Raw genomic sequence first — 26174 nt, forward strand, 5'->3', positions numbered from 1 at the left:
TCCCTTTTCTTCTTGATGAGTCTGGCTAAAGTTTTATCAATTTTGTTTATCTTCTCAAAGAACCAGCTGTTTTATTGATCTTTGCTGTTGTTTTCTTCGTTTCTCTTTCATTTATTTCTGCTCTGATCTTTATGATTTCTTTCCTTCTACTGACTTTGGGTTTTGTTTGTTCTTCTTTCTCTAGTTGCTTTAGGTGTAAGGTTAGATTGTTTGAGATTTTTCTTGTTTCTTGAGATGAGATTGAATTGCTGTAAACTTCCCTCTTAGAACTGCCTTTGCTGCATCCCATAGGTTTTGGGTTGTCGTGTTTTGGTGTCATTTGTTTCTATGTATTTTTAAAATTTCTTCTTTGATTTCTTCAGTGCTCTCTTGGTTATTTATTAGCACACTGTTTATCCTTCAGGTATTTGTGTTTTTCACAAATTTTTTCCTGTAACTGATTTCCAGTCTCATAGCATTGTGGTCTGAAAAGATGCTTGATGTGATTTCAATTTTCTTAAATTTACCGAGGCTTGATTTGTGACCCAAGGTGTGATCTATCCTGGAGAATGTTCTGTGTGCACTTGAGAAGAAAGTGTATTCTGCCACTTTCAGGTGGAATGTCCTATAGATATCAATTAAATCTATCTGGTCTGTTGTGTCATTTAAAGCTCATGTTTCCTTATTTACTTTCTGTTTAGATGATCTGTCCACTGGTGTAAGTGGGGGTGTTAAAGTCCCCTACTATTATTGTGTTACTGTCCATTTCCCCTTTTATGGTTGTTAGCATTTACTTTATGTACTGAGGTGCTCCTATGTTGGGTGCATAAATATTTATAATTATTATATCTCTTGGATTGATCCCTTGATCATTACATAGTGTCCTTCCTTATCTCTTGTAACAGTCTTTATTTCAAAGTCTATTTCATCTGATACAATTATTGCTACTCCAGCTTTCTTTTGATTTCCATTTGCATGGCATATCTTTTTCCATGCCTTCACTTTCAGTCTGTATGTATCCCTAGGTCTGAAGTGGGTCTCTTGTAGACAGCACATATATGTGTCTTGTTTTTGTATCCATTCAGCCAGTCTTTGTCTTTTGGTTGGAATGTTTAATCCATTTACATTCAAGGTTATTATCGATATGTATGTTCCTATTACCATTTTCTTAACTGTTTTGGGTTTGTTTCTGTGGGTCCTTTTTTTCTCTTGTGTTCCCTGCCTAGAGAAGTTCCTTTAGCATTTGTTGTAAAGCTAGTTTGGTGGTGCTGAATTCTCATAGCTTTTGCTTGTCTGTGAAGCTTTTGGTTTCTCTGTGGAATCTGAATGAGATCAGTGCTGGGTAGAGTAATCTTTGTTGTAGGTTTTTCTCTCTCATCACCTGAAGTATATGCTGCCACTCCCTTCTGGCCTGCAGAGTTTCTGCTGAAAAATCAGCTGATAACCTTCTGGGGATTCCTTTGTATGTTATTTTTTGCTTTTCCTTTGCTGCTTTTAATATTTTTTCTTTGTTTTTAATTTTTGTTAGTTTTATTAATATGTGTTTTGTTGGGTTTGTCCTATATGGGACTCTGTGCTTCCTGGACTTGTGTAACTATTTCCTTTCCCATGTTAGGGAAGTTTTCGACTATAATCTCTTCAAATATTTTCTCAGACCCTTTCTTTTTCTCTTCTTCTTCTGTGACCCCTATAATTCGAATGTTGGTGCATTCAGTGCTGTCCCAGAGGCCTCTGAGACTGTCCTCAGTTCTCTTCATTCTTTCTTCTGCCCCTCGGCGGTTATTTCTACCGTTCTGTCCTCCAACTCACTTATTCGTTCTTCTGCCTCAGTTACTCTGTTATTGATTCCTTCTAGTGTATTTTTCATTTCAATTACTGTGTTGTTCATCTGTATTTGTTTGTTCTTTAGTTCTTTTAGATCTTTGTTAAACATTTATTTTCTCAATCCATGCCTCCATTCTGTTTCCATGATTTTGGATCATCTTTACTATCATTACTCTGAATTGTTTTTCAGGCAGACTGCCTATTTCCTCTTCATTTATTTAGTCTTGTAGGTTTTAACCTTGCTCTTTCATCTGTGACATATTTTTTGTCATCTCATTTTTTTTTTTTTTTTGATGGGTGGGTTTGTGATCCTGTCTTACTGGTTGTTTGGCCTGAGGCTTCCAACACTGGAGTTTTTAGGCTGTTGGGTAGAGCTGGGTCTTGTTGATCAGATGAGCACCTGTGGGAGACCTCACTCTGATGAATATTCCCTGGGGTCTGAGGTTCTCTGTTAGTCCAGTGGTTTGGACTTGGACTTTCTACCGCAGGAGCTCTGGCCTGACCCCTGGCTCAGAAACCAAGATCCTGTGAGCTGAAAAGGGTGGCAAAAAAAAAAAAAGAAAAGAAAAGAAAAAAGGAGCAGAATGATAACAAAGAGGAAAAAATAAAATAAGATTAGAAAACTAACAGATATGTTAGAAAGAATAGAAAAATAAAAATTTAGATAAAACAACAACCAGAAGGTAAAACAGAACCACAATAGTTAAATTCAGGGTGGGGAAAAGAAAGCCGGAAAAGGCCTTGGCTGTGCTGGGTGGGGCTTAGGCAGGGGTGGGGTTTAGGCAGTGGGCAGGGCTTATGCTTAGGACCCACAGGGCTGGAAAAGGCCGGGTGGGGTGGGGGATGTTGGGGGGGTTTAGCCTTAATGCAGCAGGAGGGGCCCAGGAGTGCCTCTGGCCCTGGGGGGCGGAGGAGCAGGTCCAGGACCCCAGCAGGCTCACTGGGCCCGAGTGGGCAGGGCAAGTGCTAGGCCCGTTCCCCGCATCCTGTGATCTGGAGGGGCCCTCCCCGTTGACCTCTCTTCTTCCCCCCTCCTCCCTCCTATGCCCCTAGCACCTGCGTGGCTGGAGGGAGCCTTGGAAATCAGGGGACCAGACCTGGAAGCCCAACAGTCTTCCCAGAGCCAGGTGGGTGGGGGGAACACCTGCGGTGCTTCCCCTGATCCCCTGGCCCAGGAGGGTCCCCCACATTTGCCTCTCCTCCTCTTCCCCCCTCCTCCCTCCCTCCTCTGCCCCTAGGACCAACGTGGCCTGGAGGGGGCCTTGAAGGGCGGCGACTCAGCCTGGGAGTCCAGGCTTCCCGGGGCTGAGTGGGCCTGGGAGACGCCCGCCACACCTCCCCGATCCTCCGGTCCTGGAGGCCCCCTCCTGCCCGCCTCCCTCCTATAGCCCTAGGACCAACACAGCCCACAGGGGGCCTCAGAGGGCCTGGCCCGGGAGCCCCGCAGGCTTCCTGGGCCTGATAGGGCAGGGGAAACGCCTGATCCTCCGAGCCCCCCAGGGTCTCTCCAGGCATGGGAACCCCTCCCGCCTCGAGCCACCCCTCAGGGGTGCTGGTCACATCCAGCCTCCATTTCTCCTCCCACCTCAGTGCCCCCATGTCCTACCCAGTCGCTCAGGGGTTCCTCCCCTCTCCTTGGGCATAGATGTACCGCACCAGTGTCCGACAGGCACCCTAGTTGTGGGGAGACGCAAACTCTGCATCCTCACCTGCTGCCATCTTGACTCTGCCCCCTCTTATTTTTGAAATGCTAATCCTTACAAGTAAAACCTGAGGTAATAAAAACTCTAATTAGGGGTGTGTGTGTGTGTGTGTGTGTGTGTGTGTGTGTGTGTGTTTGTATAAAAGTAAACACATTTTTAATAGCCGTTTCTGGTTCTCCAAGAGTATCAATAGTGAAAGTAAAAGGAAGCCGCAGACTGTCTTGGGTAAATGTAGCGTCATCATTCTATATGGTCATGTTAATTAACTGACTTGTTCAGCCTGTTTGGACCATAAGAAATTGTGACCTTTCCAACTGTATTCAAATCTGTCAAGCGTGAAAACAGGTGATTTGTTTTTCTTGTCTTAAACCTAAACAACTGCCTGGTTTCTGCTTAGGCAAATGTGGTAGGCAGAATAATGGGCCCCTTAAAGATGTCCAAGTCCTAATGCCCAGACCCTGGGAATGTATTACCTTACACGGCAAAAGGGATTTTGCGGTTGTGCTTATGTTAAGGATTTTGAAATGAGGAGATTTCCTGGTTTATTCAAGTGGGACCAATGTACTCACAAGGCTCCTCATAAGTACAGGAGGGAGGCATAGCATCATAGTGTGATAAAGGGTGTGAAGGGACGCGACTGGCCATTTCTAGCTTTACAGATGGGAGTAGGCAACGAGACAAGGAACACAGGCAGCCTCTAGAAGCTGAAAAAGGCAAGGAAGTAAATTCTTTACTAGGGCCTCCAGAAGGAATTCAACCCTGCCAACCCTTTTTTTTTTAAAGATTTTTTTATTTTTTTGTTGAAGACCATTTCTAAAGTCTTTATTGAATTTGTTACAGTATTGCTTCTGTGTTTTTTTTTTTTTTTTTTTTTTTTTGCGGTATGCGGGCCTCTCACTGCTGTGGCCTCTCCCGTTGCGGAGCACAGGCTCCGGACGCACAGGCTCAGCGGCCATGGCTCATGGGCCCAGCCGCTCCGCGGCATGTGGGATCCTCCCGGACCGGGGCACGAACCCGTGTCCCCTGCATCGGCAGGCGGACTCTCAACCACTGCGCCACCAGGGAAGCCCTGTGTTGTTTTTTATTTATGTTTTGTTTTTTTGGCAGGGAGGCACGTGGGATCTTAGCTCCCTGGCTAGGGATAGAACCTGCACCCCCTGCATGGAAGACAAAGTGTTAACTACTGGACCACCAGGGAAGTCCCCTGCCAACCCATTTTAGACTTTGATAGACAAGCCAGCACAGGTTTATCTGTTATAAGAATTGAAAGAAGGAAGAGAGATTGGGGTTGCCTAGTGAGAGGGAGGGGGCAGTGGGGGTTGGTCTGGGGTTGTGAAGCAGGACTCCTGGGGCCAGAGGCATTATGGTTATCGGACAGTTATAAGATTAAATGGTCCGCAGCAAAAAGGGTAGTGACTGCCTGATCTTTGGTTGTCTGTGCAACTCCTTTTGGGCCACTGCTAAATAGTCCTTCCTTAGTGAAAGACTCCTAATTGGCCTTGGCTCCAAAACTCTCAAGCAGATTACGTGAAGGTTCGCAATCTTTTTCCCCCTCAAGTGTTCTGAGCCCCTTTATTGGCAGGAATTGTGCTAGGTACTGAATGAAAAGAACTAGTTACAGACCTTACCCATAAGAACTCTTACTTTGCATCTCTTAGAACTCTTACCTGGTATTTACAGATCTTCCCCAAACGGGTGGACAGGTGGAGGCCCTAGCACCTTATCGGCAGGATTGCACCTGGCGTAGTGAAGCGTTGGCCTAGAGAGGAAGGTGTATGATATAGTCAGCCCTCCAGTCTTTGCATGTGGATCCTGTGGCTATGGAACCTGAGTAAATGGAGGGCCGATTGGACTCCTTACGTAAAGGACGTGAGCACCCGCGAATTTTGCTATCCAGGGGGGTCCCCGGGGATATCGAAGGGTGAGTGTATACCGTCAGATGATCTGCCTTTGAATCCCAGGTCTGATGTTCTAGTTTGGCCAAATCACTTCATCTTTCTATATTGATTTCTTCTTCTCTAAGATAGGGGGTTATCAGGAAGGGGAAAAAATAAAGCTATATTAAAAGCTGGTTGCTCTTTGAGTTGAAAGCTAAAGACAGATGAATTATAGTCCTTTTTCGTTCTGTCAAGGTAAAGGGCTAATCTAGATGGGAGGGGTTGGGACCAGGGGGCTTAAATTGTTCTGTATAATAAAGAAACAAGAATTTTTAGCTTTTACTTGAAGCTGGAGGGAAATTTTTTTTTGTTTTTATTTTGCTTTTGTTTGGGCAGGGGTGGTGAGAGAAAGTGGGTCCTAGAATTAGGCTCCAGATGAGGCTACAAATGGCTACTCCACTGGCAGAAAAGGAAGCGGGTAGAGAGCTTCAGTGTCTGATTCTCAGTTTTAAATAGTTTCTTACTGTTTACTTGTTGTTTATTTATTTGTTAAAATCTTCCTCTACTAAAGGTCAGCTTTTCACAACACCCAGGTGTTAATGTGTTTTGGAGACAGAGTAGAGACGGCTGTGTCTACACTAGTGTGGAGGGGAATAGAGAGAGGGGAGATGATGAGAGTTAGGTTACAGTCAGGATTTAGGATGAGTAAGTGACAAGGAACTATTAGGAAGTTGTAAGCACTCACCTTAGGATCCTTGAAATTATTAAGGAAAGTCCTGGGCTTCCTACAGTTATGTGAGATAACGGTCTAAAATTTGCATTTGAATGTTAAAGATGGTACAATTTAGGACCGTTTACATGTCAGGGATGATACCTGCTTAACAGGGTTGGGAGACTTCTACCTAAATGAGAATGTAGGTAAAAGCACTTCATAAACTAAGGAAATACATCATCAGCCCTAAGATAAAGTGTCTTCCCATGAAGATTTTGTAAAAAGGAAGTCAGACGTAAATTCAACTCTGATCACAAGTATGAGAATAATTATCTGGAAGTTATGAGCTCTATAATAGTTTTCTTTCTTTATGAATTCAGTTCAAACGGATAGTAAACACAATTTGGATGTTAAAGATACAGTTTTTAAAAATGACTCGATATATCCCAAACATATCACGTTAAGACTTGGGGGTTTAGGATCCCACTGTATAACTTCAGGCCCATCTAGTAGGAACAGAAGTAGCTTTGGTCGTGCAGTATTTAGCTGACATTGTGGATCGGCCTGAGCACAAGGAAATGATGATGTTGCCAAGGAATGGGAAATGACACGTGTCGGGTATATACTCGACACTTGACATATATTGTCTTTCATAAAGCTTATTGCTGCCCAAAAGAAGTGGTAGCATCTGCAGTCTTTAGATGGTGGTTGAGGGAACGGGCAGGGTGTGTGTGTGTTGGGGGGTGTGTGTGAAAATTACAGTGATTAAAGAACTTGCTTAAAATCATAGCGTTGAAGTGGTAGAGCTGGCATGAAGACTCTTGCCAGCCTCAGGGTCCAGTTCTTTCCCTCCCACCATGCTGCCGTGGGGGCCCGGAAGTAAACTGACCCTCAGCGGCCGAGCCTTGTGTGGTTCTGGTTCCTTGTCCCAGTGTCACACCGCATCTTAATTGATTTTCTTCTGTAGAGCATTTACAGAAAGCTTCTGACAAGACTTCATGAGATGTTATAGGTGACAGGTATGTGGGGAAAAAAGATGAAGTCATTAGCTGAACTAAGTTCTGGAGTGGACAGGTTAAGTTCCTGGATTGCCTCAAGTTTCATTGACATGGGACCAGCCGTCTTTCGTGAGGTCATGACAGAAATGCTGGCAAACTCTTTCCATTAGTGGGTCTTGCATGCAGTATGCACTTCTGTTGTGGGACTCTTTTTCATGTTGTTGTTGTTCAGAATTCACCTTAGGGGTTTTCTCAAACTCGGCGTTCTTAATCTATAGTGGTTTTTAGCTTTCTTTTTTCTTTCCAGGCTGCGTGAATGATGCAGTTTCACTTCTGGGTGTTAGGATTCTCTTTCACACTGGTTTGTCATGACCTTAAAGTATTTTAAGTTTCTCTTTGCGTTAATTTTTTTTTTTTTTAATGTAGTACCCCAGTGAGCTAGAGATTTGTTTTACCAAGTGAGTTTAAATCACCAGCAGCCGGAGTTGTCCATGAGCGTTGTCAGACTTGACACATGTAAAACCCTGCCAGTGGTCTTTTTCTTTTCTTCAACTTGGTAGGTTTTGGGGTCCAGACTCGAAGGCTAGTTACGCTTCTGCATCAGCCTTTAGGTTGTTAAGAGTTGCCAAAGATGGCATACAGTAGCAGGGATGGAGAGTTGTTTGTTGCCGTGATCAGGATGGTCTTAGTTTATAGTTGCCATCCTGGCTCTCCCCTGTAGACAACTGACACGTCCTAAGAGTCGTTCGGAGCTGCAGCCACCCACAAAAACCACATGCATGGCATTGTACTCAAAACTTTAACCACTGCTTTGTGATGCAAAACTGGTGGAATTTTGGGTACTTTCTGTAAAATCGAAATCTTTACGGGGGTTTTCCAACGTTCTAGTTGATTGTTAACAAATGATCACTGTAACGAAGAGGAGAGAGCAGAGTTGGCTAATCAACACCGACTTCTGTGGTAGGTAGGATAGGATGCCAGTCTGTATGGAATCTTTCCACGTGGAGAAAGCCACGTTGACTGAGAGAACAGATTCTCCTTTTGAGAATTAAATTAAATTAAATAAGAGATATTAAATAAGAGATATTTATATCTCTTATTAAATAAGAGATATTTATATGAGATTTATAGTTGTAAAAGAGATTTTAGGAGCTTCTTATCTTTGCCACAAAGTTTTCAGTCTTGACAAAGTAATCATATTCAGGAGTTTCTAACTTGTAGATCCTCTTATGAAAGAGATTTGAAAAGAAAAAGAAATCCATTTGTATTGTAGGACAAAATACAGTTCTGCATAAGAACTTTCTGTCAAGTGAGAACTGTTATGGGAAACTGATTACGGATAAGATACTGTAGCCCGTTGCTGGAATGGGGACAGCAGGTGGCAGAGCTCTCTCCTGTGAGCTGAGTCAGGGGTGCTTTGTTTTTTCTGGAGCTAAGCCCCTGGGCAAGTCTCTTTACCACTGTGAGGCTCCGTTTCTTACCTTTAAAATGAAAGCTCCACTCCCATCTATGGTTTGGTAGATAAGAACATGTTGTCTCAAGAACCTTCAGTAGGAGTCCTTTGTTATTATATCCTGTCTTGTGTAAAGGTGACTTGCACTGTCATGTAAATGAAGCCTTCTATCAAGCACATTTTGTTTTTTAAAATCTGTGAAAACACTATTTTAGCAAAACTCAACTCTACTTGTGTACGTATGTAGTTGTGATCCTTTTGTATTTAATAGTATTGAGGGACTAAATTTCCTTCTATGTAGCCCAGAAGTCAGACTAATGGTCTCATGATTAGCCTTAAAATAACTATCAGAAACTTTCAGGCTGTTTCTCATTAGCGCATTATCCCAACCAACCGTAGGAGGAGGATACAGAAATCTATAATTGAGTTTTTTTTAAATTAATGAATTTATTTATTAGTTTTGGTTGCATTGGGTCTTTGTTGCTGCGCGCGGGCTTTCTCTAGTTGTGGTGAGTGGGGGCTACTCTTCGTTGTGGTGCGCGGGCTTCTCATGGCGGTGGCCTCTCCCGTTGCGGAGCACAGGCTCTAGGTGCACAGGCTTCAGTAGTTGTGGCACGTGGGCTCAGTAGTTACGGCTCGCGGGCTCTAGAGCGCAGGCTCGGTAGTTGTGGCACAAGGGCTTAGTTACTCCACGGCGTGTGGCATCTTCCTGGACCAGGGCGCGAACCCCTGTCCCCTGCATTGGCAGGCAAGTTCTTAACCACTGTGCCACCAGGGAAGCCCTATAATTGAGTTTTTAATGTGATAATTCCTTAGTTTACTGTGAAGATCATGGTAATTTCTCACTAGCACATAAGTAAAGCTTTGTTTAGTTTGCTACTGCAAAGACTGAGTTGCTGGTTAGCTTCCACAAATAAGGTATGCTTGCTTTGTAATTTATGTTAGGAAATGTTTAAACAGGGTGAAAGAGCAGTTTTTACAGGAGCAAAATCAAGCAACCCATTTTCAGAAAGTAGAACCAAATAAAACTAAACTGACTGAAGAACAGCCAGTAATGAGCTTGGGAACAGGTAGGTTGAATCAAATTTTTAAAAAACAAAGTGAAAAGCGTATTTTGTGTGCGTGTGTGAGGAGTCAGGGCGCACAGCTTTAAGAGTATTTGCGAGGTCTTCCCTGGTGGCGCAGTGGTTGAGAGTCCGCCTGCCGATGCAGGGGAAATGGGTTCGTGCCCTGGTCCGGGAAGATCCCACATGCCGCAGAGCGGCTGGGCCCGTGAGCCATGGCCGCTGAGCCGGTGCGTCCGGAGCCTGTGCTCCGCAACGGGAGAGGCCACAGCAGTGAGAGGCCCGCGTACCGCAAAAAAAAAAAAGAGTATTTGCGCAGGATGAACTTTCGAGTAAAGCTCTAGGGCTCAGCAGGGTGGAAGTTGTATCTGCAGGGGGAAACAAGGTTCATCACTACATAATTTCAGGGACATAAGTAGAAACGGGCCAGAAAATATAAATGTTAGAAAAGTGGAACGGAATTTCCCAGACCCTTTGACTTAACACGTGGTTTAGTTAAGGAAGTTGGCAAAATCTTCGAATATGAATCCGTGCTACAGGAAACTTTTAAAATTCAGTAATCAGAGCCGAGAAGACTTTTTGCGTGTTAGTAGTATGCTGTCACATTTGTTTCTTAGCCTGATAGCACTAATTCTTCACCTCCGTGAGTAACTTTGAAGGTGACTTGGACCTTGATCCTTGAAATAGAAGTGTTGAAAAAGCGATGTCTGGAGAAAGGTGAAATCACAATCACACATCAAAGGCTGTAGGAGTTATAACTTCAGATTTTATGTTTCAGTTGTACCAGCTTTGTGTTCACACTCAAACTCCAAGGGTAGGATCTACCGCTTGTAGGGTGGAGTGGCATTCTGATTCCATTTATTTTCTGCTGAAGCTGGCGAGTTGAATGAAGATTGTATCTCAAGTGACAGGATTCGAATGAAACAGGACAAACCTGTAAAAGCTGCAACCTGAACCTGTCATTGCAGAAGTCTGCAGTGAACGAGATGGGACGGGGCTTGGGAGACAAACCACACACACTGCCTCTCTGTGCTGGGCAGCGCAGGAGATTGAAGGGAGATCCGAGGGGAGCAAGTCCTTGCTGGCTGGAGCTCACGTTCGGGGAGGGGTGGGGGTGGGGGGGTCGGCGTGGAGCGCCAGTTTGTTTATAGATACAAGTACGTCTCTGTCTTCGGCTTGCCTTATTATGGAAAAATTCTATGGAGATATGCTGCACTGAATGGAAAATTACTCACTTTTTTTAAAAGTTATCAATTATAAAGTAGAAGCATTGGTTTTGAAACTAGTCATTTAACTGGAATTTAATCACGACCTAGTTCCCAACATTGGATGGTAATCATCCTTATTTAGCAAAGCACAGAGAAAAATCAGTGTGTGTTAAAAGAGCAACCACGGTGGGCATTGCTCTCAGGAGGGGACAGGTTTCACTACCTTTGGATAGACGAGTTAGCTTTTGTAAAACATTTTCAACTGTCTTGAAGGACTCTGACCGCCGGGCATGAGTGAGAACTAATCTCCCTGTTGGTGATTCCTTTGCACTGCAGGTAGCAAGATGCAGGTCCCCCAGGGAATGTGCAGGAGTGGGAGCCTTACCATGTGCTACAGTGCTCGTGACAGTCTGCTTGGCAGTCACTTACAGAGAAGAATGAGCGGCTGGCTACTGTATGAACCCTCCCCCACATCTGTTCAGGTAGTTCTCCGTTATCATTAATCAGGTAAGCATTTTGGGAATTAATCTGGTAGGCAGACCAGTTATACTTTAAATTGGTCCTAAAGGAAATATATAATTGGAATAGCTGTTGTTATGACGCAAAGAAATGTCTAAATGAAAGCCACCAGCCGGTCACTGTATTTCTTCTGCATCATTTATTAAATATTATTTTTATATCCGCATTTACAAACTTTACTCATTTCAGAACTCTGCTTTCAATACACGTTTAACTTTTTTTGTAGAGAGATTCTCTTGTAAAATGAGATCCAGGTACAAAACTAGGCAACAGATATAAAAGTTTCCTTTCATACTTTTTCATCCATCAAGAAAAGAAATAATGTGACAAAGAAATAAAACCCAACTGTGGCTCTTTCACAAGAATAACATGTCAGTGTTCAAACTATGAGCTCTAATGGGCTAGATCATATTTCATCTTTATATGGATAGATATAGATTAATACTTCTTAGCTACTGTAGCATGTTGGTTCAGATGAAGGAAAAAAATCAGCTCTACTGTTTGGACTAGATAACCTAGAGCCCATCAATTACTCATTTCTTGATAACGTGACACCAGAATTCACCTAGGAGATGACATTGATTGGCTAGCAGTATGCATTTACCTCAAGCGTGGCATAAAAAGTTCCCTTTAAAAAATTCACTGACTTGGCAAACTAAAGTCTGAGCCTCTAATTCAGCTCTCTTACTTAAAGAAATAGTTTAAATGATCAATTCAGAAGCCTTAACGTATCTTTGAAACTAAAGTTGCTTTTCTTAAAATGAATGCTGACTTGACAGTTCGTAGGCTTGGAGCACTGTCACTACGAGACAGAGGCACTGGTGCCGCTAGCAATGAGAAGTAGTATCACCACAGGCTAATTATATGGTACAAAATGCCCGGGGGCCTGAAACTCACTATTAATATGATTTTGGCAGCAGCATCATTTGATAGTTAACCATTTATTACATACTATGAACACACCAGCTTCAAAGATGTGCACTCCCCTTAGGATACTCAGGAGTTACAAATTTATTGTGATTGCATAATTGGTATTGCACAGTTCTATAAAAAACATAAATACTGGCTATTCTAGTTTTAAATACAAAATACATGTCATATACTTTTAAATCTATAATGTGGTTCAAGTGCAAATCAGGTGCTTTCTTTAGTCCTTCCAAAAAAGGCATTTTTAATATTTTTGGCACAAATGAAATTTCATCGTGCCAACAATTCTAATTAATTACAATACATATATCCAAACCTTGAGAGTAGCAGTCATATACATACGGTATAAAACTGAGTATTTACAAATATACTAAGCATAAATGTAACCTCTGTGGGTGAATCAGAACGAATTAGCCACACCCACACTAAAAATAATTTAAAAAGGTAAGTACGATTCCTTTATTTCATTTGCTTATGCTGGTTGCTGTGGGTTGACGTTCATGTGAGGAGGATGTCCTAGAAGACCAATTCTTTGTTTCTGCTTCCTTTGTTCTGTCATCTGGAAAGTTAAAAAGTTTCATCATTAGACCCAGACACTTCCTGTACGTCAAATCATATACTCAACCATAGATTACCTCTGTGGTTATGGTTTATACTGAAACCCACTTTCTACAGTGTACTGTCAGTATATCAAACACAGAACTTCAAAAAGGACATCTTCCTAGGCAGAATGGGGAATTCTGTGCCTTAGGCAATGTGACATTCAGAAACTTTGCTTTCTACTTGTTTCATAAAGGAACAAAAAAACAGTTAAAGCACAAGATTCTTGATCGTTTCCCAAATCCACTTCCAACTGATAGCTTTGTATGACAGTAACAACACACTGAACTGTCAAGAAAAGCAGTGCGTTTAAAATCCTAGGTTTAAGAGAGATTAAGTCCACGGTCTTCAGGGGGTCTTGATTCCTCTCCAGTGACTCTTGGGCCGTTTTGATCTGCGAGAAAAAAAAAATCACACAGCATTTCTAGGGAGATGAGGAATGTCCTCTCCTCTGAGGTCCAGGGTGACTAAATAACATAATCATGGCCTGGCACTCAGTGGTGACTATTCCTTGCCACCTACAGACACTAAGGTCAGGAAAGACCATTTCCTAAGGCTGGTCAAATGAAACGGTGCTTTCCAAACCCAGAACAAGAGGTTGGTACCGTTTATTTCGGCTGCCGAACTAAATCAGTTCTCACATTGACAGTTATCCAGCTCTGTTCTGGCTATTTCAGGGCATAATTAATTCCCTGCATTCACATTTCTCATAACCCAGGTAGTCCTAGCTCAGGATTTGATGCTGGGCATCAAATATCTTGGTACAAAATATCCTGAGAACATAAAATAAGATTAACTTACCTAGGTTCAATTTTAACGCATAGCCGTTTTCCTTTCATATCAAAATACTATTTTTAGGCTCCTGTGAAATGCCTTCAGTTATATTTTAGAAGAGAAGATTTACAAGGAGTGAATATTTCCGAAAGGCAGCTTTTTATAAAGCCTTTTATAAAGAGTGGAATTAGGATATTCCAGCTAGCCTCTAAAGTTTCCTTGGATGAGTGACAAATCGTGAAGGGAGGTGTCACACCCTATACTACACAGATTCAGCTGCGGAAGCAGAACCTCACGTGACCCGTGGAATAAATTCACAAGTAGATTGTAACGCAATCAGTAATTCAGTCATCTCACTGCCTGATACTTCATGTTGCTTAGCCCCAGAGTCTCACCCCCTGACTAGCCCCTCGGCAGGTAGCCTTGAGAAGGAATCCAGTAAAACTTAACTAAATTTAATAATCGCCGCATTCTCACAGATTTAGGAATCTTGGTGCGCTCAACCCGTACTGACAGATACTTTATTTAAAGATGCTGCGATTTTTCTGCTGTTGAAGTTGGCCATTGAAGCTTTCCCTGAAAATTTTCCATAAATAGCTACGTGCACTTGAGATGACCTTTTATGTACATGCATCTTCACGCCTGTTTGTCGGGTCAGCTTTTTGTGACTTTTCAATCTGTTGGCTCTTCCTCCTCTTAAGCTTAAGGGCTTCTAAACTGGGTTCCTTATAGCAAATGAGTCTTCAACTGAAGGCACACCTTCCTTCCCTCTTCGACAGGCTATCGCCTGATAGCCCAGTGGAGGTCCGATTCTGATTTTCCAGGGTTGTCTTCTTAAAATAACGATTGCATCACTCTCCCTGCATCACAAACCTTAAAGCTCCCTACTGCTGTAGGTTAGTGGCCAAAACCTTCGTTCAGGCAGTCATATTCCTGGTAATTTCAAGAACCTAGTACATACCTATCTAATTTTGTTTTCTGTTTCCCTAGAATAATGGTTCTTAAACTTTGGCGTGCAGAGAAACACCTAGAAGGCTCCTTGAAACACAGATCCAAGGGCCCACAAACAGAGTTTCTGACTCAGCAGGCCCAGGGTAGGGCTGGTGAGTTTGCATTTGTAACAAGTTCCCCGGTGATACTGTGGGGTTACTGATCTGGGGCCGCTGCTGCTGTAGAAGAGCTCTTCACTGGTTATCTCAGAAACAGGCCAAGATCACTGTGGTTATATTTTCATATACTTGAATACTTTAAAAAAAAGTATTTTGGGTAAATGTATTATTTTTCTCAAAATAAGACCTTGGAGAAGATTCTCTGCAGTTGAGCAGGTGGTCGGCACACAAATCTGACTGCCTGGATTCTGTTCTGATCGACCATGGCCTTTTTAGACAGAATGGCTACCATTTAAGTGAGTAATAAATGGTAAGGAATTGGGCAACTGCTTAAGTATTGGTCCCTTTTGGCAAGGTCATCATCCGGTGATAATGATAATGGGAACAGTAATGAAAACAAAACCCCCTAAAGGACTAAATCTGGCCTATAAGAAACCAAGCTCAACACTGCTGGCCAGTTAAGTTTCCCTGGCCCCTTAGTACATATTCTCACATAACTTCTGGCTTTATTAGCTCAATTCAACCTACTTAGCTATTGGTCTTCATAGATTCACATGCACTATATATGTTATTTAAGGCATCACCATTTTCTGTTACTACTGTCTGTATCAAAAGAGAAATAATGACCAAAGTCTATCTATCCTTAGCATATTCTCACAATGTATTCTCTCCGGACATCTGAAACAAAACTGACTAGATAAAAATATCCATCCGGGGCTTCCCTGGTGGCACAGTGGTTAAGAATCCGCCTGCCAATGCAGGGGACACGGGTTCGAGCCCTGGTCCAGGAAGATCCCACATGCCACGGAGCAACTAAGCCCGTGTGCCACAAGTACTGAGCCTGCGCTCTAGAGCCCGCGAGCCACAACTGCTGAGCCTGCATGCCACAACTACTGAAGCCCGCACGCCTAGAGCCCGTGCTCCGCAACAAGAGAAGCCACCGCTCGCCGCAACTAGAGAAAGCCCACGCACAGCAATGAAAACCCAACGCTGCCAAAAATAAACAAAATAAATTAAAAAAATATATATCCATCAGATTCATGTCTAAGGTGGTAACTTCAGTCAAAATTCTAATACAGAAAAAGCTACTTTGATTAGTGTGAAATGTCCCATTTGTAGTAGATACATTTAAAATCCTCAAAATCTACATTTAGCTAAGAATGAATATTTGAAGCAATATCCTTCTTCATAATCTATATACAGACTAACTTGAATTTCAGCATTCCTTCTTTTGACTCAGTCTAAACAAGAAGCAAACGATATGGTAACTTTACAAGTCAGATGTAGCCAAACATCTAAAAGATCTTCCATGAAAATACGGAGCGTTGAGTGCAAATGGGCAAAATTTACTCCACCACTATCGGCCTCCAAACGACTGAGGGCTGGCATAGCAGGGACGGTTCATCGACAGCACATGAAAGCCGCAACCTGCTTTCCTGTCACAGTGAGGTCGTGGCTACTCAGATTCTAAACAGCCAAGAAACTCCAGTCATCAGAATTGTGCTTCACAGTCCTATGAAATCAGCCACGCTCCTAACGAGGAGCCTAAGATATTCAGAAGTAAAACTGCAGCATCTCTTGAATGCAGTTATATTGGTTTAGTATAAATATACAGATATCCACACTCCTGATCCTTCATGGGCTGTTCCTCTCCAGTTCATCTGGCAAACGCTCAAGCTTTGAAACCAAGCTCCTGCATTCCCACCTCTGAGAGGGTTTCCGAGGCACTGACTCGAATCCTCTCCCTGTGGTCAGGCTGAATGAAGTGCTCCCTTTTCTCCACTCCCAGAGCAATCTGTTCAAACCTCTGTTACGTACTTACCATGTTGAATTATAATTTAATTGTTTACTTGTTTGTCTCCCACTCTAGGCTGTTAGTTCCTTGAAGAAGGAGAATTGGTTCTATTCACCTTTGTAACCCCAGTACCTAGGGCTGCACCTGGCAAATAGGTGTTTCATAAATGATGGTTCGAAGAACAAATGACCCAGAGCACAGTGCCATTCCTCGAGCATGCCATGCGTTTTCATGCCTTTGCTCATGCTGATTCCTTTCCTGGGATGCCCCCTGCTGCATTTTTCAGCTAGCTCAGAAGTCACCTGCTCGTAGGACTGTAGAAGCTAAACTCCTCCGACCCCCTAAGGCCTCTCACGGGACTGCCTGCCTACTTCTCTGTGCTCCTTTGTTCACAAATGAAACTCACCTCATTCCTCGGGCCGTGGAACTTCTCCTACTGTATCCTAACATTAGAGGTCTGCTTCTTTCTGGATCGGTTACAGTATCCTAGATGGCAGGTGTTACCAAAGGCCTCTCTCTTGTGGTTCCAACACAGTGTAAGGACCACAGACATTCAAGTAAGGCTTAATATTCCATTCTTCCAACTGTGGGGAATTATTCTATTCTTTTGTTCTTCCTTCCTTCCTTACGCAGTTACTGTTAACAAGATGATAACCCTCTTGCGTGAAAAATGCCAAACATGGGCTTCCCTGGTGGCGCAGTAGTTGAGAGTCCGCCTGCCGATGCAGGGGACACGGGTTCGTGCCCCGGTCCGGGAGGATCCCACATGCCGCGGAGCGGCTGGGCCCGTGAGCCATGGCTGCTGAGCCTGCGCGTCCAGAGCCTGTTGCTCCGCAACGGGAGAGGCCACAACAGTGAGAGGCCCGCGTACCGCAAAAAACAAAACAAAACAAAACAAACAAACAAACAAACAAAATGCCAAACACTATCGCATGCTAATATGACATGAATTTCAAGCACTACTTCTTTTCCTACCAACTACAAATAAGGGTCACTGTCCTATAGGAAGCCAGTCACATTTTCAAGAAAGTGAACCCTTCTCTCAATATAAAGAAAACATGCAAAAAAAATTTAAGTTCTTACATTAGTTCTCCGCCTTGGAATAAGAATGTAAGAGAATCACATTTAGTATTCAGAATCTCTTGGGAGGGGAAACTTCAAGATGAGAAGCATCATTAAGTAACGCTTAGAACAGCAAGTTTAATTAACTGTTCTTGGCAGTAATAGAAAAACCACTAACCAGGATTTTACTAATATCCTTGATAAGAACTTTTTCTCCTCAAACTGGTATTTTAAGAAAACAACTACCAACGAGGTCAATAACAGTTAAGATTAAATCCCAAGACATTCAGCTGTCTTTGCTCCATTATGCTGGTTTTTGGACCATTAGATCTGCAAAAATATCTAAGTGATGAAGCAATTTTTGTATTTTCCAGCACTTTTTACCAGTGAATGGTATTCTTTCATAGCTGTTTTAAAAAATATCTGTCACAGAGTTTCTTGTTCATTAATCATTCATGGAGTTTTTATTTTTTAATCAGAATTTTTTTCCCTTTGGAGGGCAGGAATTCTCACAACGACCGTTTAAGAACCAGCAGTTCTCTGACCTGTCTGCATGGCTTTTTATGCAGAACAATTTAAGAAATCTTTAGGACTAGTACACACCAAATTTAATAAAATTCAAATCTTTTCAACAAGTTGCTTGTCAAACAAATGCTTTACAGTTTTGTTACAAAATCAAAAGAAAATGTTAACTAATTCCTTCTGAAAAAAGCAAATTTTCCCCAGCAAAAGCAACAATGCTGAATTTTTCCTGTGATTCTGGTCACCTTAAAACCTAAGCAGATCAATGCTGGTAAAGGCACTGGAGAATATAGTACTGGTTTCCTCTGATTTCTTCTTAGCCTATAACATCTTACAAGAAAAAACGGTCCAATTTCAAATTCATTCATAGGGGAAAGGTTTTCTGAAGGGTGGTTCTAACCGTTAACTTTAAAACCAAAATGTAAACAGCTGAAACCAAGCAGTTTAAACCACACTGGTTTTGATGTCACTTAATGAACCTTAGTCCATATGTAATCAAGTTTACATAGTTTGTTCAAGCCAAAATTTTGGCTTCAGAGAAACGATTCTAATGCCAAGTCTCTGATCAGTGGTGTAATGTGGCAATGACTGTATCACTCCTTAACGTTTAAGTGCGTGATGCGACTTCTGAAACTCTTTAACGTTCTTAAAAAAATGAATGAGAATTTAAGCAGTCAACCATGAAAGGCAAACAGGGTACAGTGACAAAACAAAACAAGGGAAAATAAAAACACAACACACGCACACAAAATCCAACCCAGACTGCAGGACCAGGAGTTCCAGCCTGACATTTTCAGGTAAAGTTGGATAAATTTCCTAAGAGCCTGCCGTGAACCTGAATGTCCTCACGAAATAAAACGAGGGAATTGGGTGCAATGCCATCTGTGGTCTTGGCTACCTCCTATACCTGTGATTCTCTGTGCAAATTCCTCAGCTTCAATTCGCTCCTTAGACCAGGTTCCCTGGTTTGCACAGTGTGCATCACTGAAGCAACTTCAGAACCACCCTCAGGGAGCGATTCAGCACACAGGATCCTAAGCATTGAAAGGACAGGCCCGGCCGACAGAGAAGGGCTCGAGCGGCATTTACTACCCCAGAATACCCAATAATAGTTTGCTTCAGACATGTTTACAAACGGCACTTTATAGAGCGCTAAATACTGCCTTTATTTAGGTCTGCATGAGATCAATTTTTGTAAGATTTTTTGGCATCTAATTTAAAACATCAGATTTAATGGAGATTCTTGTAGCCACAGCTCTCTCAAAGGGAGAGGAAGGGAACTTGAGCATTGCTACATGCCTTACGGAGCTCGCCTCGCTCTTCAGGGGGGAAACAGAAGCAGCTGTAGCAGACAGTGTGCTCATGAATCAGTGTAGTCCTGTGGAACATTTGTCAAGTGTTTCACAGCAGGGGTAAAAAGTTAATAAAATAATAAGCAAAGTAATCTAGTTAGATCTTCATTAGTTTTACTTATTTAGGTTATTACTCATTTTAGGTGGCTACCAAGCTCAGTGCTGTAGACAGCCTTCATAAATAAGGTCTTCTGTTCCCATTAGTCTTCTTATTTGTATCTTAATACATGTGAAAGAAAAGAACTTGAGGCCAAATGGTATCTTGGGGCTCAGTTTAGAATAATTTAGTTGGAACAGAAATACAATTCAAAGTGGGATTGTTAAAGTGCCACGTAAACTACCTCCAGGAAGAGCTGATGCCAGCCAGGGCCTTCACTAGCTATTATGTACCTAAGAGGAACAAATCACCTGCGGGTAGACCTTACAACTTACCTCCAGGCCAGCCCTGCCTGATAACTACCGCTGTGCAAAATTTATAATCTTGTCTACGGAATTGATGAAAAGCTTTCAGCACCGCGTGCGGGAGGCTGAACTGTTGCCGTGTTTGTGCAGGATTATCCCGGTCAGCTACGGGCAGAGCACAGGTCCTCCCAGCAGGAGGTCACCACCTGGTAACTGTGAGTGCTCATTTGAAGGGGGTCAAGGGCGGGGCAGGGGGGCTCTGGAGTATACAGGGTTTGCTGCAGACTTGCCCCCTTCGCCCAGCTTAGTTACAGGGGCAAAGCATTTATCTTACGGACAGGGAGCAGGATGGGGCAGCGCATCTGTAGACGGCTGAGCTGGGTGAGTGCAGGGACGCGGCCGGCAGAGCGGTCACTGTTCACCCCCAGCACCCGCCACGCTGCCCGGACTATGGGAGCCACTCAGTAAGGATTTGGCCAATGAATGAACCCAAAGGGGCTCTTCCTTGACTGTGGTTTATCCCAGGATGCTGGATTTCAGTATCTGGGGCCAGGGGTCGATAGACCTGAGGGCTGAAAAGCAAAACCAGAAACAGCCTTTAATCTTTTGTCAGTGAAGAAAAGTCAGGAGTACAGCTTTGCACATCGTGTTTTTCTGTACAGCACTTCATTGAAGTAGTTTGCATTTTCTCATTTTCTGGTTTTGTTTTTCATATGAAAACCTCGTCCTGAGCGGCACTGAGAGTAGCGTCATGGGCTTATCCTGTCAAAGGGCAGTGAAGGGGGAGTGGAGGGGAAACTGATGGACTAAATGAGCTTGTCCTCTGTTGCCCGTTTCCCTTTCTATCCAGGTGATAAACTTCAGCATTTTAACATGAGCACTACTGATTTTCTCACCACACCTGGTGTGTATGGTAGTGGGTGGGTGTGTGTGGGTGTGTGTAGGCAGGTGGGGTTTCTTTTCTTTACCTGGTCCTTTAATTCTGACAGCTGCCCAGAAAGATTAGTGACCAGCTTCATGGTGGACTCCAGCTTCTCCTGCAGGCTCCTCAGCTCATTCTGTTCTCCTTCCGAATCGCTGCTGACCAGGGACATGGCTCTCATCCTTGGGAACCAGTCAAGGTTTCTTTCCTGGAATCCACATGAAAAAAAGAGGGAGTCACTTCGAAGAGGAGAGACAACAAAGGCAGTCTTATCACACCATCTTTTCTTTGTGCCGTCTTTCACCAGGCTCTTTCTGATTGCTGCAGAACTAATGTACTGTACTGTGTTTTTTTAAACCGTTCAGTAAATATCTTTTTAGTTGAATATAATTAAACTCTCTTAATTCCTAGAAGAAATCACTTTAACATATGAGGAAAAGTGGGTTTCCAAACAAGATTCCTAATCTCCAAATACGACTACTGCCACTCCATCTGTGATCTTTGCAAATGACACAGCTAATGAGATTGGAGTTTTAAAACTGTGTTAAAATATATGTAATAAAATTTACCATTTTAATCATTTAAGTGTACAGTTCAGGGGCATTAAGTGCATCCACATTGCTGTGAGCCATCACCACCGTCCATCTCGGGGATTCATCTTCCCCAACTTCAGCTCCATCCCCGCTGAACAGTAACTCTCCCACCCCTTGGCAACTGCCTCCTGTTTGCAGTCTGCGGCTTTGACGACTCTACATACCTCATACCGTGCTGTATATTTTTTAAAGCGTTATACTTGGAAAATCATCTGCAAACACTCTACAAGTACATGAATTTTAAGATCCCGAGTGTTCTGGGATCGACCAGATACGTGTATGGGTGTGTTTGCTTGGTAGAGGGTTGTTAAGAGGCTGAAAATGGGGAGCGGGTTCAGTTTCCCTCTTTGTGAACTTATGGACACCACCTCTCGACTCGTGTTTCCTTTTCCTTCGGGCCTGAAATGGCTGGTGGGTGCTGTCAGTTGGTATAAGAAAGACCCATTCAGTCTCCTTCCCTGTCTGTCTCCTCCCTTCGTTTTGATGCCTGTAGCTCACACCTGTAAACAGCATTTCTCACCGCTGGTTAACAGGATGGACAAGCCTCCTCCTCCCACCTCACTTCTTCCTGCCCACATATGCTTTTCTCATAAAAAGTACACCTCCTGGGTGAGTTCTGTACAGAGAGGCAGGAATGAACTGTAAGAAAAGCTTCATCAGCCGGAGGTAAGGAGAGGCACACTGACTCATTGCACACCCAGCTGGCGTCACATCTCACCTGGGCCATTCGGATCCTGTCGGGATGAATTCTAATAAACATCCTAACACAAATCACGCCCACCCCACCAACACACACACACACACAGAATTTGCTGTTGTTGCTCTGTGTACACCAGAGATCAGCAGAATTTTTCTGCATAGTAAACACTTTCTGATAGTAAATACCTTTGGCTTTCTGGACCATATGGTCTCTGTCACAGCAAATCTGCTATGTAGCCCCCAAACACCCATTTGTGTAGAAATGAACGGGGGTAGCTGTGTTCCGATAAAACTTTATTTACAAATGCTGGTGGAGTTGGCCAACCGCTGTCATATACAATAAAAGGCATCAACATACTCAAAATCAAGAACAAAATACCACAAGACGTCTAAATTTTAAAAAGCAACATAACTAAACCGTGTCTTGACCTAATGCAATCTAGCAATATAGAAGCCAAACAAGAACTAGTTGAAAATACTACAAAGAAGGCATACCACGGTGGCACGAGGTGTCCCATCTACTAGAGAGCATTTGCTTAAGACGTGTGGGGAGTCTAGTCAGGACTCACTAGCCTGCCAGCATCCTGAGAGCAGGAAACACCTTAGTACAGTGACTGGAACACAGCAGACCCTTGATAAATATCTGTGGAAGCAAGGAGTGATAAAGCCACTGTCTCCTAGGTGGGCCCTGCTAACTACTGCTTAAATGGTAAACCTCCATTGCTTAGAATGACTGCTGGAGGAGGGAAGTGATGCTGTTTACCTTGCTGTGCCACACACCCTGTGATCAACACTCCCTTCCCATGTGCCCCGATGTTAGCCTATACTCGTTCTCATCAGCCTCCCACCGCAGACAGAGCAGTGGGCAAAAGGATGTTTGACAAAACACCCCATTTCAAAGACGACCAGCCTAAAACCCTGGAGCGTTGCCACGTCTAATCAGTTTTCTGCTGTGTGTCTACAGCGAAGAGGAGAGAGCAGACATCTGAAAACATTTAAGCACAGTGGCGACACTGAAAGGCAGCTGAGGTCACCTGTCACTGATCATACCACTGCCCCATGTTAGTCCTTCACACGTCATCCCACCTTCCCACCGTGCCACTCTCAGGGAAGAAGCCCCCGACTGCTCGGGGCACACGGAGGGGACAGGTGGCTGGCGGTTACTCTCACTAGGCAGCGTGGGCCCCGTGACAGAGGGAGAGATGGGTGGCCAGGCTGATGGGCCACGGGCACAGCTGCAGCAAGGCCGGCCGTGTACCCGAGACCGGATACCCACGGGGACGGCTGCAAATATCTGCACGCTGACCCCTGAGGAGAGCGAGGTGAAGAGGAAAGATCCAAAGTCCCACTTAAACCGTCAGACTCAGGAGCACGTGGACACACCACCAGTGGGGCTACGACAGAATGTGACGTAGCAGGGAGTTCAGAGACCGCTAAGGCCTACCCTGCATGGTAACGCAGGACACGGCCCCGGGAGGGAGGAAACAATCCCTACGTTTCAAAGGAGATCCCGCGGCTGATCTGGTGTTTACAAAGTGTAAACTCCTATTACTGAGTTTATTTGGGGGGAAACATTTGATAGCTCTCTAGATTCAAGTCAGAAGTACAATAAGCACTCTCGGAAGAAAACATTTTAAAAAATACAGCATATTCAACGAATACTTAAGGAGCCCTTACCTTACACGCTTGGTTCTGAGGAAACAGCAGTGAGCCCCCTGCACTTGGTCACGGCCTCCTGGACCTCTTTAAAGTGGACATGGCTTTGAGACCTAAGTATGAGGTAGGGTTCCTGCCATCAGAGTGCTTGACTTTAGTTAAGGAGAGTGGACATTTCAGTTAAAAAAAGAAGAAACAAAGCAGCGAGGCCGTGTCAAATGAGCGGCAGGAAGAGAAGGGTCAACATAAGGACTGACTGCAGTGGTTCTGCGTGGCTGGAATCCTCTTTGTGGAGGGCCTGAAGGAAGGTTATCACTTGGCCAGACGCGGGGCCAGCGTGAGGGCCTTCTCAGCAGAGCGGGGGCTGGTACAGCCCTGGAACCAGTGGGGCCGCAGTTGGGGCGGAGGGCAGACAGGCGGGGCAGCAGCCCAGACTGTGGAGCACGGGAGAGCCATGCCAGCTGGGCTGGGGAGGGAGAGGGACGGCGGTGACAGGAAGAGGCCTGGACACATGGGCGGCGGGGAAGGGGAGGAAGTGACCTGGAGCCCCTGCCTGACGAGGCGCTGGCAGAGAGAGGGGCCGTGTACGAGAAGGAGTGAGAGCTCACCTGCAGCCCACCGACTGCCGACATGCAGAGGAATGTACAACTGCCTAAAATGGGTAGAGAATTCGTCTCAGACCTGGCTCTCAAATTTTCATGTTCATTTGCTTAGCAAACCCTCCATAAAAATAGAAAACACAGATTTCCAGACAGAGTCCACATTAAACAGGTCTTCAAAAAAGAAGACAGAAAATCGATGCAAGATTCTGTACGTAGCTTAAGTTCCTTAAGTTTAAGGAACAGTTTCTTTTCCTTATTCCAACAGCAAGCGACCACATGACTATAGATGAAAAAGAATTTTTCCACGGCAGATTCCCACCCCCTTGCATGGTGTATGTGATTTGATCTCTGGACTCCCAGGAAGTGATTTCAGAAAGGTCTCTGACAAATGCAAAACGCACAGACCTCATCCAACAACCGTTTACTGAATACTTCTAATTTCTGTGCCTGGCACAGGGCTGAGTGCTGAGGGTCTAGAGATGAGGAAGACAAGGTCCCTGCCCCCAAGGGGTGGAATGCAGTACAAGGAAGGTGTAGTGCAGGGCTCAGGGCATGGCTCTTCGCTTTCGTGGACCCCACTGCAGCCCTACCTCCAAGTCCTGAGTGCCCAGTGAGTATCCGCTAGGCCATCGAATGGGGCCCACCGGCCTTAAAGTGGCTGCTACTGGCATCTTTGCTCCTCATGCAGTGGCCAGGAGATGCATCAGATGCTGTTCGTTTTCGCTTTATCTGTACTTCTGTAAGTGGGCTGCCACCTGTAATCCTGGGGCATGAAGGCCCTGCCCAAGGGGTACACAAAGCCATAGACAGAAATAATGCATCTTCTTAGCATGTCCATTTCAGTCAGTGGTGAACGATCCAAAATATTTTTATATTAAACTCAAAATACGCCCTGGAGGACATGAAACCCCAAGATTTTAAAGAAATGTCATACTTTTCACAGGCCACTCTGTACCACGTGCCCCAATCCTGGCGATACACCTTCGTTCTCCATTTCATGAGAGTCCTTCAGTACAAAGGGAGGAACAGGATTTCCTGGTCAAGATGTTTACCAATTACCACCTTAAAGGTTCTCCCTCACTGCCCTCCTCCAATAACAATGCAAAGCAGAGCTGGGGCCCCGTCCAAGCCTTAAACCACAGGAAACAAGGTATCCAAGTGCTCTCGATGGTGTGTACCGGTAGCTCTTCTGCCCCGACATAGGTACGTACCCAAATTTGCGGTCCTAGGTGGTGCCAGTATTTTAATTAAATAATCATCCTGGGGGCTTCCCTGGTGGCGCAGTGGTTGAGAGTCCGCCTGCCGATGCAGGGGATACGGGTTCGTGCCCCGGTCTGGGAAGATCCCACGTGCCGCGGAGCGGCTGGGCCCGTGAGCCATGGCCGCTGAGCCTGCGCGTCCAGAGCCTGTTGCTCCGCAACGGGAGAGGCCACAACAGTGAGAGGCCCGCGTACCGCCAAAAAAACCAAACCAAAACAAAACAAAAAATCATCCTGGGCTGTTAAGTCTAATCTCAAATTACCAGGGAGCATCTAGTAGTTAAAATTAATGAACAATTCTGGCCACACTGTTCTGTTTCCATTCGGCTTTGCACCCTGCACTGTGGCATAAGCCCCGACGCGGCGTGGAGGCTGCTCACCAGCAGGACCCTCTGCACAGAGATCGAAACCTTTACAGGAAGATAGTTAGACTATCCCAGTCCTGGCCTTGGAGCGGAGAGAGAACACCTGAGTCCAGTCACTTTCTCTTTAGCTCAGACTTCCACAGCAAATGCTGAGTGCTCAGTGACTCCAGGGAAGCCTCCGCCCGTGGTTCCCCGGCC

At 44.3% G+C, this 26174-nt stretch overlaps 1 protein-coding gene and 1 long non-coding RNA gene across 2 annotated transcripts in view; one reads left to right on the plus strand and one right to left on the minus strand.

The window, feature by feature from the left end:
* Positions 1-26174, plus strand: part of LOC132526833 (uncharacterized) — a 50694-nt gene that overhangs the window by 22497 nt on the left and 2023 nt on the right. The window contains exons 2-3 of the long non-coding RNA XR_009542715.1: positions 11155-11325; positions 25296-25555. This is a non-coding gene — a long non-coding RNA (uncharacterized LOC132526833). The remainder of the gene's footprint in view (positions 1-11154; positions 11326-25295; positions 25556-26174) is intronic.
* ITPR1 (inositol 1,4,5-trisphosphate receptor type 1) overlaps positions 11449-26174 on the minus strand; it is a 318159-nt gene continuing 303433 nt past the window's right edge. Inside the window, exons 58-59 of the mRNA XM_060161317.1 lie at positions 20849-21010; positions 11449-12823 (exon numbers count right to left, since the gene is read on the minus strand). Coding sequence (XP_060017300.1) covers positions 12737-12823; positions 20849-21010 — 249 coding nt within the window. The 3' untranslated portion in view covers positions 11449-12736. The remainder of the gene's footprint in view (positions 12824-20848; positions 21011-26174) is intronic.

This window comes from Lagenorhynchus albirostris, chromosome 10 (genome assembly GCF_949774975.1).
Source record: "Lagenorhynchus albirostris chromosome 10, mLagAlb1.1, whole genome shotgun sequence".
NCBI lineage: Eukaryota > Metazoa > Chordata > Mammalia > Artiodactyla > Delphinidae > Lagenorhynchus > Lagenorhynchus albirostris.